General features: G+C 36.7%; 4 protein-coding genes across 4 annotated transcripts; 1 reads left to right on the plus strand and 3 right to left on the minus strand. All coding sequences in view use genetic code 12, as the record gives it.

The window, feature by feature from the left end:
* Positions 1-389: 389 nt before the first annotated feature.
* On the minus strand, positions 390-1,601 carry KRE2 (alpha 1,2-mannosyltransferase 2.4.1; the record flags this gene model as incomplete). Its single annotated transcript, XM_061119356.1, is given in 2 exon segments — positions 390-1,584; positions 1,597-1,601. 2 exon segments carry the CDS (start codon positions 1,599-1,601, stop codon positions 390-392), a joined length of 1,200 nt encoding a protein of 399 aa, XP_060975339.1.
* A 4,045-nt stretch (positions 1,602-5,646) lies between these two features.
* MEU1 (S-methyl-5-thioadenosine phosphorylase) lies at positions 5,647-6,630 on the plus strand (the record flags this gene model as incomplete). Its single annotated transcript, XM_001527366.1, has 1 exon — positions 5,647-6,630. One exon carries the CDS (start codon positions 5,647-5,649, stop codon positions 6,628-6,630), a length of 984 nt encoding a protein of 327 aa, XP_001527416.1.
* A 359-nt stretch (positions 6,631-6,989) lies between these two features.
* PTR2_3 (peptide transporter ptr2) lies at positions 6,990-8,744 on the minus strand (the record flags this gene model as incomplete). Its single annotated transcript, XM_001527367.1, has 1 exon — positions 6,990-8,744. One exon carries the CDS (start codon positions 8,742-8,744, stop codon positions 6,990-6,992), a length of 1,755 nt encoding a protein of 584 aa, XP_001527417.1.
* A 2,455-nt stretch (positions 8,745-11,199) lies between these two features.
* Positions 11,200-12,963, minus strand: GAP1 (glyceraldehyde-3-phosphate dehydrogenase 1; the record flags this gene model as incomplete). Its single annotated transcript, XM_001527368.1, has 1 exon — positions 11,200-12,963. One exon carries the CDS (start codon positions 12,961-12,963, stop codon positions 11,200-11,202), a length of 1,764 nt encoding a protein of 587 aa, XP_001527418.2.
* Between the last annotated feature and the right edge of the window lie 2,578 nt (positions 12,964-15,541).

Below are 15,541 nucleotides of genomic sequence, written 5' to 3' on the forward strand. Positions count from 1 at the left end.
GTGTGTGTGTTTGTGTGTGTGTGTGTAAGTATGTGATATAGTATGGTAAATGATTCTAGTAAATCAAACGAATTTAGACATATATCTCTTTTATACCACCACCAATATAGTTCACATACACTCAATGGATAATGTCGAGTCCATTCAGAATATAGTGCTAGAGTCCTTTATTCTGGAATTAATTAAAGTGTTATATACATATATACATATATATATATGTATATTAATGTGTAAATCGAGATACATAAAAGTGCATATAAATACCTTTCATTTTAAAAAAAAAAAAAATTTAAAGAAAACTATGCCTAATACTGGTTATATACACATATACATACATGTCTTACTCCGAAACTCCTTCTCTATTACGCACCCAATTCTGTTCAACCCATTTATTGGTAATTTGCCCATTCCTTGGGTTTATCCAACTTCATCAAATCATAATACCTCTTACCACACGAGTATGACCTAAACGTGAAATCATCCTCGGGATTACACGTACACTTGTGGTCATATCTAAAGTCCTTGTTCAAAGGACATTGGCCATAAACACCGTGTCTATATCCAACATCTCCAAAATAATGAATCTTATCGCGTGGTAAAAACAATGCTGCAGCAATCGAGTGGATTGGCGCATCTCCCCACCGCTCATAAAAGAACCCACCTTGCTTGTCTAAATAATCAAAGTATTTGTTATATGCTTCAGATCTCCAAAACTTTAAAGAGGCAACTTCAAAGTTTGTCCAAAAATGACACAAGTTATAAGTTTCTCCACCATCATCACTAATAAAATCCATAAAGTTATCCTTTGCAAGATATTGTGGATTCTCTTGAATAAACTTTTTGGTGTGGTCCCACAATGTTGGAATCGTATTTTTAAACTCGTAAAGCGACACAGTAAACCCATAAACCTTATTGTGATCCTCCATGTATTGAAACACATCATAATTTATATCACAGTTTATGTGGATATCTGGCTCAACCCGCCAGTACCAATCGTATTCATCCAACAATTCACTTTTGTAAAAATACCCACTCTCATAATGACACATAAATCTATAAGACTCTGAACCTCCATAAATTATCTTTTCCGCATGCATCTTTTCTCTAGCCTTGCGTGCCTTCTCCTGGTCAATCCACGAAGGGTACGACCAATGCTCCTTGGGTATCAACCCATACTTGGTGTTTCCCGATACAATGGCCGAGGTCAATTCTTTAAACTCTTCAGTAAACTCCTGGTCATTCAAGAAAACCCAATCGTAATTATACTTTCTATTAAAACGATCCTCAACTTCACGAATCGACTTGATCAACTTGTATAGCTCAGAGTTACGTGCCAAAGTGACAAACGTAGCCTTAACCTTTCCACCGGGTTGAACCACATCAACTGGCTTCTTGGTGTTGCCAAGTTCCCCCAGATTCAATTTTGCATTTTCCTGATCAACCAATTCACCCTTGCTTTGCGAATCCAGCGGCAGCTGTTGTTGTTGGATAATGGTAACAGTACGTGTGTTTGATCTGTGTGTTAGCGTAAACACTAGTAGCAAAGTCAATGCAAACGCCACATACTTGATGTATGGTTGTCTACTAAGCAGTGACTTCATGAACAAAAAAAAAAAATTAAATTTATGCTTTACTTGTATTGTTGAGCAAATGAAGATATGTGAATCTGAGAAAGAAAGAATGAAAGGAAGGAAGGGAAGGGAAAGCAATGGAAAGGAAAATAAAAGAATTAAAGAGGAGGAAGCATTCGAATGGAAAAATATCGGTTGGACAGTAAAGTTTATAACATAAATTTTTTTTTTAAAAATAAAAAAAAAATTAAAAAGATTTGGCCTCTCCCCCTTTGTGAACAATCAGGAACATGGTTCGATTAGAATAGGATGATTGGGTAAAGGAGATTTATACTTTGTAAAAAACAAAACAAGGCTTTGTCTCTTTGTCTCTTTGTCTCTTATTGTCTCTCTTTGCGGGCTTTGTCTTTTGTTGCTTTTGTTGCACCTTTGGGCTCTGTGCCTTTTTTCTTTTTTTTGCTGCTGCTGCTGCTGCTGCTTATTTTTTTTGGCACCTCCAATGTTGATCTAAGAGAGACTTCAGCATCAGTAGAATGTGTGTATATGCAGGATGACATAAATTAATATCTGTCTGATTCTCTTTATGTTTCCTTTTTTTTTTTTTTAAATAGTTCACGTTTTTTTTGGTTGCGGAACTCTCCTGCATATCTTTCTCGGAATATGTGGGTGTGGCACTTTGCAATGCACTCTATTTTAGAGAGTAACCATAATGACAATCAGTGTGAGCAAGATCCAAAACTAAAAAGAAACAAGAACATGGTGTTTGGAAGAGGACGAGGGTGTTTTTTGGTTGATGCACAATCGTCTCAGAATGGTATGCTGGCAGTGGTGCAATAGAACATTGGTGCTGGGTAATGTTCTTTGTCTATATTCAAAACAAAACAGATGAAACAATATGAATAAACACACATTACGGTATTTATTATCATACTATTCTATAAAAAAAAGTAAAGGGAAGTAGGGGGGGAGAGAGAAGTGGAAGTAGTGGGCTAAGAAGTGCAGTGCATGGATGTACATAAGTTATCGTTAGAGCTAATGGGTAGTTTCTGCTGTTTACTTATACGTCAAAACAAAAAAACTTGTATTATAAATACCGGTTGCGAAATGATCTACAAAATAAAATATAAGAAAAGAAAAGTTGAACTAATACCAATGGATGAAAAAAAAAAAATGAAATAAAATAGTATACAAGAATATAAAATAGAAAGGAGAAATTGTTTAAGTGCAAGTTCATGTAAACCTGAAAGCAAGTAAGCATAAAGAAGTGGGCAAATTAGTAAATAAGCAAAACTTTACAATTGTCTAGACTTTGATGTTCAACAGCTATAATAATACAATGTTAGCTTATAACCATCTCGGTCAATACTGGTTCAAAGCTATCCCTAATCAATTCCTGTTTTGGAAATCTACAAACTTGCCAATAAACACCACTTTGTGAACACACCTTGAAACAGGTAAACTTTCTCAAATTCGTGACTAAAGAAGATAACAAAACATCTAAATACTACAACTAATTATTGAGAATAGAAGAAAAAAAAAACACATTCGTGGTTCATGTGATAAAACAATAGTTAATATATATATATATATATATCTATATATCTATATATCTATATATATATCTACATAATTTCATAAATGTTTTCGTATCTCATATATTCATTATCCTATAATTTAACATTAACTGTATTTATATATATATATATATATCTAAAAAAAACATAAGAATGTACTCCTATTTCAAACTTTTTTTTATATTCAAGAAAAAATCAACAAAAATAAAAGAAAAAACAAAATGGTGATTATGAAAAACTGAACATCCCAATAATCTATTTAAGTTCTATGATGATTTCATTCCTCTCTGGTACTTTGCCATCTTCCTTTAATTTCTTAAATTTCTTTAACAATTTTCTATTCAACTTTCTTCTTCTTCCCCTTGTGCTGACTGTAGTATCTGCTCGAGCACCTGCTTCATTACCAACGACACCAGAAGTACTAGAATCTGCACCTGCACTTGCACTAGTACCTGCACTTGCACCCACACCCGCATCCGCACCTGCTTCTAAGCCGATGCTGAATTTTTTGCCATCTACTCCAGTCTCAAAGAATGAGTTTCGATTACCCATAAGTGCTTGAAATTCCCTATATTCCTTAAGTTCCAGTTGTTGCTCTTCTTTCCTCTTCTCCTCCTTGGCCAAAAACTCCTGCTCCCACTTCTTAAACCCAAGTGGATCCTGCAGTCCTTGGTAGGGTGCCTTCCACAACTTTTCGGGTGATACAACTTCCCATAAATAAGAGTCATGAATACTATTTAATGGCTTGTTGAGCGCAGTCATTCCCGAAAGCGATTTCTTTAATGGGTGTTTAAAACTAGGATACATCTCATTATAGTCCGGCTCCATAAATGCACCTATCTCCTTACCTAGCTGAATCAACGCCAGATCATCGACTTGGCCATCTTCGGCATCATTTGTCATAGCTCCACCATTCTCAGCAAAACTACTGAAATTCCGACTCAAGTCCTTTACTTTGCCCATTTTTTCAAGACTCATTATTTTGAGATTCGGCTGTGTCACTGCAAACTGTGGAACAACAAGGTCAATAAATGGCTTTGGTGTTGATAGCTCGACTTTGAAATTAGGTTCCTTATCTTCACCCTCCTTCGCCTCCTGTTTCAAGTGTTCTGGTAACGGTGGTAAAGATGACATGGGCAAGTATGGTATGGGCGATTCATTTTGTTGGCTCGTCGATGGTGGCAAGGACAGCGAGGCATCTTTACTAGAATTACTGGTGTTATTGTTAGTGGGGGTGTTGGTAGTGTTATTATTATTATTATTATTATTATTGTTACTATTACTATTACTATTCTTTCTCCTACTAAATGTCTTTTGATCATCCTTAGTCGCATGAGACTTATATCGAGTAAATATCGAGACTGTACTATGTATACGTCTTGGTGCTATACGCTTAATATGTGTCTGTATCATGTTTGATGTGTGTGATATACAGCAGGTTTGAATATTATGGTCTGTGTTGATGAATTAAATAGTCATTCGAATCGATAATGAGTGTATTTTTTTTTCTTCTTCTTCGTCTTTGACGAGCTGGGGAAACAAGAGAGAGAAACAGAGAGTCAATGTGTGTGTGTGTATCTGTGATGTGTGACTGGTAGCGTCTTGTTGTCCCGGAGGCAGAAAGGTGGAGACTTGAATTTTTATATTATATTTTATTTTTGCCTTTACCTAAATACATTCGACTTCAACCAACAATTATCTTTTTCAAGATGATTTGGAGATACTTGACTACGAAAAATTAAAGGGTTTGATTGAATCAGCTTAGAAGAGGTAATGAAAGCTTAGCAATAAGTAGTTGAAACACTTACATAGATTGAGTAGCTTACTTACATTCAGCAGTGTATAACACCTGACAAATACTTTTTTCTGTTTCCTTTCTTATTCTCTAGAATAATGTCTGTTTTTTTTTTATATATTGTTAAAACTTTCTGATGAACCTTGAACAGCACGGAATCAAATCAAATTAAGGAAGACCTTTAACTTTACTAAAATAAGTAAAAAAAAAAAAATGGTAAAGCAAAGGATATGAAGTCAAGAAAAGTTCGGCCGTGTTTTCGAGAAAGAAAGAAAAGCAAAAAAAAAAAAGAGGACCAAACTTGTAGTGCACCCAGCTATATCTACATGATTCCTTGCAGATCTACGGAGCTTAACAAACCATTTGAAACTCGGTGCCTCATTTAACTCCTTTGTTTGACTTGAAGTGTGGCTCGCATCGCGTAATTCTGCTACATCTTCTACCATGTATAGAATTTGAATATTCATATATTATTTTTTCTTTAGTACTCTCTGAGAACAAGAAAGAAAAAGACAAATAAAAAAAAAGTTAAAGGTTAAAAAAAAACAACAATTAAACCGCGTGGAGAGGGGGCACGTTGTACTACTTCTTAGAGATAAGATTTTTTTTTTTTCAAACAATCTATAAAAGCATTGCAACAATTTCGAAAATCTCCATATTTTTTTTTTCTTCGCCGAGTATCTACGAAAACCCAGAGGAAATCAGAATGTTTGTTCATAGAGAAAAGGTTGACTTGTCCAAGTTGCCACATACTTATGATGGTGAAGTGACCCTTGCTGTTATTGGAGGTACCGGTTTATACGATTTGCCCAATTTGAAACCAATTGCAAGGTTGACTGTTAGTACACCATGGGGATTCCCATCGGGACCAATCACCATTTCTCAAACTGATTCTGGCTTTCCTGTTGCGTTTTTAGCAAGACATGGACAACACCATGACTTGTTACCTAGCGATGTTCCTTCAAGAGCCAATATTGCCGCATTGAAAAAATTGGGTGTCAAGGCCATAATTGCATTCTCAGCCGTTGGATCATTGCAACCAGAGATCAAGCCAAGAGACTTTGTTTTGCCTACCCAAATCATCGATAGAACAAAGGGAATCAGACCATCTACTTTTTTCGAAAAGGGGTTTGTTGCTCATGCAATGTTTGGTGAACCATTCGACTTGAAATTGAACGAACTCATTGCCAATGCAATCCCATCAAGCGGATTCCTTGAAGGCGAAAACGATGCAAAACCAACATTACACACCAAGAAACACACAAATGACAATGAAGACCTCACCATTATCTGTATGGAGGGCCCACAGTTCTCTACACGTGCCGAGTCCAAACTATACAGATCCTGGGGTGGCTCAATCATCAACATGTCAGTATTGCCCGAAGCCAAATTGGCACGTGAGGCTGAGATTGCCTATCAAATGATTTGTATGTCTACTGACTACGACTCATGGAATGAAAGCGAAGAGCCAGTCACCGTGGAAACCGTTGTTGGCAACCTCAAAGCCAACTCTGCCAATGCATGCAAATTGGCGGCCAAATTAATTGACGAGTTTGCTGAAAAGGGCCAAGGTATTGGGGATGATATCAAAGGCTCCATGAAGTTTGCAGTGAGCACAAGTCCACATGGGGTCAAGAAGGAATTGTTAGAAAAGATGCACTATTTATTCCCAGGCTACTGGGAAGTCTAAAGACTATATTTTTTTTTTTGGTCATGACACGAAAAGTGTCGTTAACAAATACATTAGATTTATAGAGTTTCAAATAAATGTGTAATAAATTGAATTTAAAAGAATTAGAAAACGGAATAAAAAAGAATTGAAAATAAAAAATTGATTAATTCATTCAAAACTCGTCTAAAATATTATTATTACTATTTATTTATTTATTTTATTTATTTTATTTTCTAATTATATGTAAATCGTAAAATATACAAGAAATAAATGAACTTATACACACAAGCATGCTAAAGCCTCTTCCCTTACTCCTTCAAACTTTTTTTTAACTCGCCAACACACCCTCATAATTTTTTTTTTATTATCTTTTTTTTTTAGGCAAGGCTCTTTACTGAGTGTGGGAATGAGTGAATAGGCCTCAACACAGCTTCATCTAACTCGTTTTCATACTCCAAGTTGTTCCATGCTTCTTCCTTGGCATTATAGCTCCTGTAAATGAACCAGAACAAAATACCTGCAATGAATGCCGAAACAGCCAAACCAGTGAAAGTCCATACCATTTTAGGGTCAACACTCACTGGTGACAATGCAATACCCAATGCAGCACCAAATGCATTGGTGACAAGGAAAAGCGACATAACAAACGATTTCATACTTACTGGTGCCTTGGTGTATGCATATTCAAGACCAGTGATTGATGCAAGAATTTCACTCATGGCAATCAACCAATAAGCTGGAGTTTGCAATGCAATGTGGATATCGTTACCGTTTGGACAATCGGATGGGTGGTCGTAACATGGACCAGCTTTATAGATGTAATGTTGTAACACGGCAGCGTAAATCATGGATCCACTAGCAAACATGAATCCGAAAAAGATACGTGTGATGGGTTTCAACTTGAATGGGGTGTATGCTCTAATGAATGGGTAAACACCACGTTCCATGATTGGGATAAAGATGATAATGGCAATGGAGTCAATGGCTTGAAGGAAATCATTTGGCAATCCGTGTGCTCTCATTGTACCGGCTTGTGAAACGAAATTGTTCAACATTTGACCGTAAACAAGCCAGTAAACAGGGAAGAAAAGGAAAACTTTACATGCGGCAATAGCTCTCTTGATCTCATCGACAAAGTGGTCATCCCAATCGTAAGCTTTATCACTTTTAGATGGCTTAATTTTTTCGAAATTGAACCCTTTACGAGCAGCCGCCCAAACGCATCTAAATGTTCTTGAGATAACCTTGTCACCAACGGGAACTTTGATATACTTGTTTTTACCAATTATGAGCACAACCACACCAACAAAGAAGAAACAGAATGGCAACAAGTATGCAGTCCAGAAACCCTTGTGTGCTTCCAACTCAGTTGTTGCAATAACTGAAAGTGAACCAATGTTGATCATAAGATAAAAGACACTAAATGTTCTTTGAATAGTGAGTGCGGGGTCAACAACGACTCTTTCACCTTTTTTAGTAATCTTGATGTATGGGTTTCTCTTTGGCACTTGATCAGCAATCAAGGGACTCACGTTTGACTTGATCATACCAGTTGCAATACCAATGATGATAATAGCGGCAACAAAACCACCAGTACCAACTGATTTACTAGTGATTGATGGGATAGATGTGATGAAAAGAAGGAAAATACCAATGATGTAGATACCCGTGGCCCAACAAATAGTTGTGAAACGACCCAAATAAGTGTCTGCCAACCATGCACCACCAATTGGTGTGACGTAACACCAAAACTGGAAAAAGTAACTGAGCGCAGTTGCACCTTGTTGACCCAATTGCAATGCACCTGCTGGGTGATCGTCAGGACCATTTTGCATATAGTTTTGGAAAGGAGCACTAAGACCGTAGTAACTGAAACGTTCGGCCAACTCGACTACGGCAACAAGCCAAGCAGAAGCTGGAATATCACCCACAACGTGTCTAAGGTCTTTCAATTCTTGTTCTGTGGGCTCTCTGCCTTCGTCGCTCTCTGGATTGGAGAAAGCATCTAAAGAACTACCTTCTTGCGATTTGGCTTGAGCAACAATTTCGACATTTTTCTCTTCTAATGGTGGTGGTGGTGTTGCAATTCGGTTTTCACCGATATTGATTTGACTCTGTTCCTTTTCTGCCATTTTTCAAAATCAATTCTTGCTAAATGGAAATGAAGAAAAGAAATGAATGAAAAATAAAAAAAAAGTTGTATTTGCAAAAGTGTCTTGGCTCTTTCGTATAAAAAGACAAGAAAAGAAAAAAGAAAAAAGAAAAAAGAAAAAAAAGTTGAAAAGTTAAAAAAAAGGAGTTGATATGTTTATTTATCTGAGTGTTGAATTGTTGAGGGAATAAAAATCAAGGAAATCTTTCTAGATTATAAACTACTTTTTTTTTAAAGGAAAGAAATAGAAACCAAAAAAAAATTTTTAGATCTCCTTCACCGCTTGATAAGAGAAACGGGGCGGAAAGGCGTTATTAGATACTGATGGTAAGGGCGTTCTTGTAATTGGGATAGAGATATAGGGCTTATGATTGAGAATGTGAATAGCGGTCAAAAAACGATGACTAAGATGGGATAGGATAGGACCGTTTCTTTTTTATTTTGCCTTTTGTTTTATTTTTTTATCATTATTATTATTTTATTTTAATATTGGATGCAAAACAATAGTATCGTGCGGAATATCTGTCAAAACCAGTTGTCAAAATTTAACCTTTTCTGCATGCAAATGAAACAATGTTGCACTGAGATGAGATGTTGGTTTCTATTGCTGTAATGACCTACTTTTTATTTCTTTTTTGGTAAAGAAGAAGAAGAAGAAGAAGGAAAGGAAGAAGAAGAAAAAAAAAACGACACAGATCTTACATGATTCATTATATCTAAGTTTAGTTGAATCACAAGGTCACTTGTACCTTGATAAGATGATGGTTTTGTTTCTTGTGCTCCGTATTTATCTGAAACTGGTTGTATTTTTTTCGAAAAAAAAGGTGAAAAAAAAACAGTATCGTTGATGTTGGCCAAGACACATTAATGACAGGTTTTTCTTTCGTTAAGCCTTTCTTTATTTGGGGTGGAAAAGTCTGCGTAGCCTTCGGCATTTTCGCACTCGTGCCGTACGTTGTTCCTTCGGCATTTTTTCAAATTTTTTTCAAATTTTTCTTTTTTTTTTTTTGTTTTCTTTTTTCTTCCTTTTCTGTACGGTTGTTTCTCGCCCTATTCGCTTTTCTCGCCCTTTTCGCACTCCCCTCCGCACCACCGACTAAGCGCAGATTTGGACTGCTACAACGGACTCAGAAAAAGAAAAAAAAAGGACGAAAATTGCCGTATTCATACCCCACCTATTATTGTTTCTTTTAAACGTACATAAACCTTTTTCTCTTCTTTTAGTGTGTACTATTTATTTTAAACACTTTAACCTTGAGTTTTAATTGGAGAACAATTAAGATAGTAGATATCAATATCAACTAGAAAAATAAAAAAGGAGAAAGAGGAGGAGGAGGGGAAATGTTTATTAAAATAAAGGACAGTATATCTCAATGGTTGTCTATTCTTCTCCAGGTTTTGAAGTTTGCAATTGTGGGGTACAAGGAGCAAGCACGGCACGATATACTACGCCGGATTAATCTTAAATTGCAAATTCCGCACATGAACCTCTCCCCTTGGCCTGTCTCTCCCAACCCATGTCTCCTGGACTTTCTCGTTCCCCTCTCACGGCACCGTCCCCCTTTCCCCCTTCCCACCATTGCAAACTTTCAAGTAAGCACTGAAATGCGTACTTATACTAGTGCTAGTGTTAGTGCTATTCGCTCTTTGTTAAAATCGTAATCCTTTACTAAATCGGTGTCGCGCTGTAGTAGGTGGTATCGGCCCGATGCTTTCTCCCTTTCTTTTATGCTTGTTTTTTATTTCTTTTCTTTTTTAACATGTTGTGCCTCGTATCGAGGGGGAACGGAACAACAACAACACCAAAAAAAAAGAACAAAAAAAAAAAAAAATTACTTAGTTCCTTTTTCTTGCCAGACCAACCATATGGCACTGGTACTTGATTGCCAAAAGCCTCTTGCCGTATGGACGATGAATACCCGTTAGAAAGAAAGAGGGGATTGAGAAATAGAGATTTAACATCCACAAGTCAATCAATACATACTCAGGTTTTCAAGAAGAGTAGTGGATAAGGAGAGATTAATAAGATCTTTATTATTTTAAATCATTGAATTTTCATTCCAGCTGCCGCCCTTTGGTTGCTTAAATATAGTCAGATACAAGAACGAAATGGAAAACAAAATTAGAAGAAGCAAAAAACATAAAAGAAAGGGCAAAAAAGCAAGAAGCAAGAAGTAAAAAGCAGTTTAAAAAGCAGAAATTAAAAGAATTAGCGTTTCTAATATATTACTTATAACATCAGTGGAGGAATCAATCCAATCCACCTTATTTGCTGCTATACACAAACGTCGTGAAAAAAAATTATGTCCTTCATTTTATTTTTATATTTTTTTTTTGGTTAAAATAAAACAAAAGAAAATCAGCTTCCAACAGAAGAAAGAAAGAATAAGAACAGAGTTGTTGGATGGTTGAATGGTTGCATTGCTGCATAAAGTTTAACAGAAAAAGTGTGCAAACCTTTTGTAGAAAGGACTTGCCCTGAGTGCTGCTTTTTCTTCAGCAACCTCTTGACGAACCAAATCCAAATCCAATTCAGCTCTACCAGTGTCAATATCAATCTCGTGTGCTCTGTAGAAAATCTTCCAGTTTCTAGAGTAGATCTTGTGTCCAACATAAAGCACCAAAACAACAGGCACGGTAAGGAAATTTTGGAAGAAAGCTGACGCATTTGGTGCTTCACCCAATGGCCACACGGCAATCCAGAATTGCAAACACAATACAACAACATTCAAAAGCAAACCCCAAATAGCACCATATATGCCTGGTTGTGAAGTATACGTCAACTCCAGTGTGTCTCTACCTTGCACACTCAATGCTCTTCTAAATCTAAGGTGACACAAATTGATAGATCCCCAAGTGAAAATCGATGAAAGACCACTCAATGCAAGAAGCCACGAAAAGACCAAACTCTGCTTGTCTGAAGCAGCAAGGAAACACAAGGCACCAAAGATCAATTGAATAATAATTCCCACCAATGGTCTACCTTGCTTGTCAATGTAACCGAAAATCTTTGGCGCTTGCTTTGATGCAGCCAATGCGGCAAGAGTTCTACTTGAGCCAAACACTGATGCATTTCCCACAGATAAGACTGCAACCAAAATAACAACATTCATGATATGGTCAAGAACGTGGATTTTGGCATTCTTAATTGCGATAACAAAGGGACTTGCTGATGCATAACTTTCGTCGGAAAGCAATCTTGGGTCGTTGTATGGCACCAACAATCCAACAAGGGTAAGACAAACGACATAGAACAACAAGATTCTCCAAAACACTTGTTTAACGGCTTTTGGAAGATCTCTTCTTGGGTTTGCTGATTCGGCTGCTGCCAAACAACAAAGCTCAGTACCTGCAAAGGCAAAAGCGGCATTAACAAACACTGAGATTGTACCCTTGACTCCGTTATTGAATGCACCTGGGTCGCGCCAGTGTTTGCCACCAATGTAACCTTTACCGGTACCACCAGCACAAAGAATTATACCAAGGATGATAAAGCCCAAACATGCCAACACCTTGATGATGGAAAATATAAACTCAGCCTCACCGTAACCTTTAACGCCAAAGAAGTTGATGGCAATGATTAATACATAAAAGATAACGACAAATGCAGCCGAGTTGATTTCGGAATTCCAGTACTTTATAGTGACTGCGGCAGCAACTAGTTCTAAAGGTAGGACAACAAGCCATTGCATGGCATAGTTCCAGGCCATGGCAAAACCCCAGGAAGGGTCGATAAATCTGGTATTGTAGGTGACGAATGCACCAGAAACAGGGAATGCCACAGCAAGTTCACCCAAGGAGTGAACAGTACAGTAAATCATGGTACCAATCAACAAGTATGCAATCAACAAACCTGCTGGACCACCGGTGTGCAACGAAGTACCGGAACCGACAAAGAGACCGGTACCTATACTACCACCAATGGCAATCATTTGCAAGTGTCTTGGTTTCAATGATCTTGACAATGGTGAGTTAGCAGTCATAACGGCAATCTTTTCGGCCTCGGTCAAGTTGGGGTCGATTCCCAACTCATCTGTGTCGGCTCTTTTGAAACTGTCTTTGAATTTAGCCCATCCTTTCAATGGAGGTCGTGAGTCTTGTTGGTCAAAGGCGTCGATATAGACACCACCCGATTTCTCGTTTGAGGACCCAGAGGCGGCTTCTCTGGATCTAATATAATCCAACTCCTTTTCTGGCATTGTAAGAATAGTCTTAGGCAACGAAGAGGTTGTGAGAAACTGTGATTATTAGAAAAATGTGGAAACTTGGAAACTTGGAAATTTGGAAATTGAGAATCTTGGAAATTCAAAAGTATCAAAAGTGGAGTTTTGCAACGTTCTTATATACTTGTAATAAGTATGTATGAGACAGGTGGGAGAGCAACAAAGATCATCTGTTACCACATTCCTCTTCTTTACCACTACAAAAACCATTCGTCCAAGTCCAACATTCAACTTTGTTTTTTTTTATTTTTGTTTGGCTTTATCATAACTCATATTCCCTATTAATGCCCACTTTCTTATCAGTAAGTATCAACACCACAGTGCGTAATCAGCTTGTTCAGAAGAAGATTATCAGCAATACATATCAGTCTGTGCTTATGCTTGTACTTGTGCTTGTGTTTGTGTCTATTTATTTTTTTGTTTGTCTTTTATTGTTTCTTTGCTGCAATTTATTTCTGCTTATGTAATATTCTATTGTCTTAGAAATTAGTAAAGGCTAATCACCAATCTTGGAAATTATAACGAAAAAAAAAAATAAAAAATAAAAAATAAAAAAAAAAATATATAAAATTTTCTAATTATTGCACAAATTAGCCGCCTATTGATAACCAAAACGCCGTATACGCAATTACTATTGGCTTATCATGTTGTTCGTGTTGTTCAATAATGTTGTTCAATAATGTTGTTCAGAAGGATAACTTGTTACAAGCTTCTTATTGGTATTGATGAATGGATGCAAAGCACATGAATATAATACAGCAGCAAAATAGTTGTGGAAGAGGGTATTGGGTTTGTTTGGTTGACGACAAACGAGTTATGGACCAGTAAATCATTACCCTTCTTTCCCCCTTCCTTTTTTCTATAATAATAATAATAACAACAATACTTCTTATTATTATTATTATTTTGTTTTCTTGATCTTTTCTTTTTTTTTATTTTTGGTTTTTGACAGTCCTGTCAAACTTTGTATAGGTTGAGCAACAACAAAACCAATGGAAAGAATAAAACTGTTCCGCCCTTACTTGCCCCCTCCCCTTCCCGTTCCCTCCGCATTGCCCCTCCCAAAGTATTGCACAGTCTTATGGTTCAATGGAATTGGGAAATCAAGTTTCTAAACAAGGTGGAGACGATAAGAGCAGTGAGTACAAAAAAGAAAAAATTAAATAAAAATAAAAAAATAAAAATTAAAAAAATAAAAAAAAAAAAAAGGACAAAGAAGCAAAGAGTATGTTATGAACTAAGAGAGGTTAATGAAGAGTAAGAGAAAGAAAGAAAGAAAGAAGGGGGAAAAAAAGGGAAGAAACGCCTTTACGACAACCAATTGTCTGTCAAATGATCCACATGAGAGATAACATACAAAGCAGAGCTTAGGTAAAATGGATAAAAAAAAAAAAGAAAAAAGAAAAAAGAAATACCCGCGATGACAAAGGCGTTCCAAATTTCCAAATTTCAAAATTTCAAAATAAGTTCCAGATAAATTTCATACAGTAAAGTAGAACCAACAAGAAGAGGCTTGCCCCTCACGTACACCTTGATACACCATTGCTACGATTGCTTATCGAGAAAGAGGCAAAAAAAACAAAAAGAAAGCTGAAAACAAAATTTCATTACAACATAGAAGGCGTTAGCGTTGAAGTAAGATCTCCCATGAAATGTACTTGCAGAGTCCGAGCTCTACAATAGAGACCCTTACCTCTTTTTGCCTCTGTGTGTGGGTGTAGGTGTATGAGTGAGTGGGTGTATGAGTGAGTAGGTGTATGAGTGAGTAGGTGTATGAGTGAGTGGGTGTATGTCGATGTTGATGTAGATATAATAATAAATAGAGGCTGAAATATAGATAGGAGAAAATAGGATCAACTGTTCAACATTTCCGGGTCTTAATTTCCGCATTAATAGATATCTTAGCGCAAAGACATCAAAAAAAGAGATGTTTTGAGCCATACAAAGAGAGATAAGATAAGTACATGCACCCATAAAAAACACGTGAACAAACTTAGAACCTACGAATGAATTGAATTGAATTGAATTGAATTGAATTGAATCAAGCAAGCAAGCAAGCAATGGTTCAACGACTTAGAAAAAAGTAGCAAAAATAGAACGAAAAAAAAAATGAATAAGAAATTAAACGACTTAAAATGTACCCATTAAATTCAAGAACCGTAGTATTATGCTCACTGACTTCAGCCACAGCTCAACTCTTTCCATCTCTCTCTTTTTATTTCCTCTTTCAGTCGCCTCACTCACTCTCTCACATACACTCTTTCTCTCTCTTTCTCTCTCTTTCTCTTTCTCTCCCCCCCCCCCCATCCTCTCCACTTTGTTTCATGTGTCACTTCGTAATTTTGCAAAAAAAAAAAAAAAGAACAAAAAAGAACAAAAAGTCTTGGAAGGTACAACTATTTCTTGTCGCTCTCAAAATGCCGTTCAATCTTTGATCAACACAATCATCGACTCCACCGGAAGATTAAGAGAAAGAGAATGAAAGTTGGCAAAATAGCTCAGTGTAGTGCTGTGCATGAACACATGTACATAGAGCGTTCTTTCTAATGTTTTC

Source organism: Lodderomyces elongisporus, chromosome 2 (assembly GCF_030384665.1).
Source record: "Lodderomyces elongisporus chromosome 2, complete sequence".
NCBI classification, from domain to species: Eukaryota; Fungi; Ascomycota; class Pichiomycetes; order Serinales; family Debaryomycetaceae; genus Lodderomyces; species Lodderomyces elongisporus.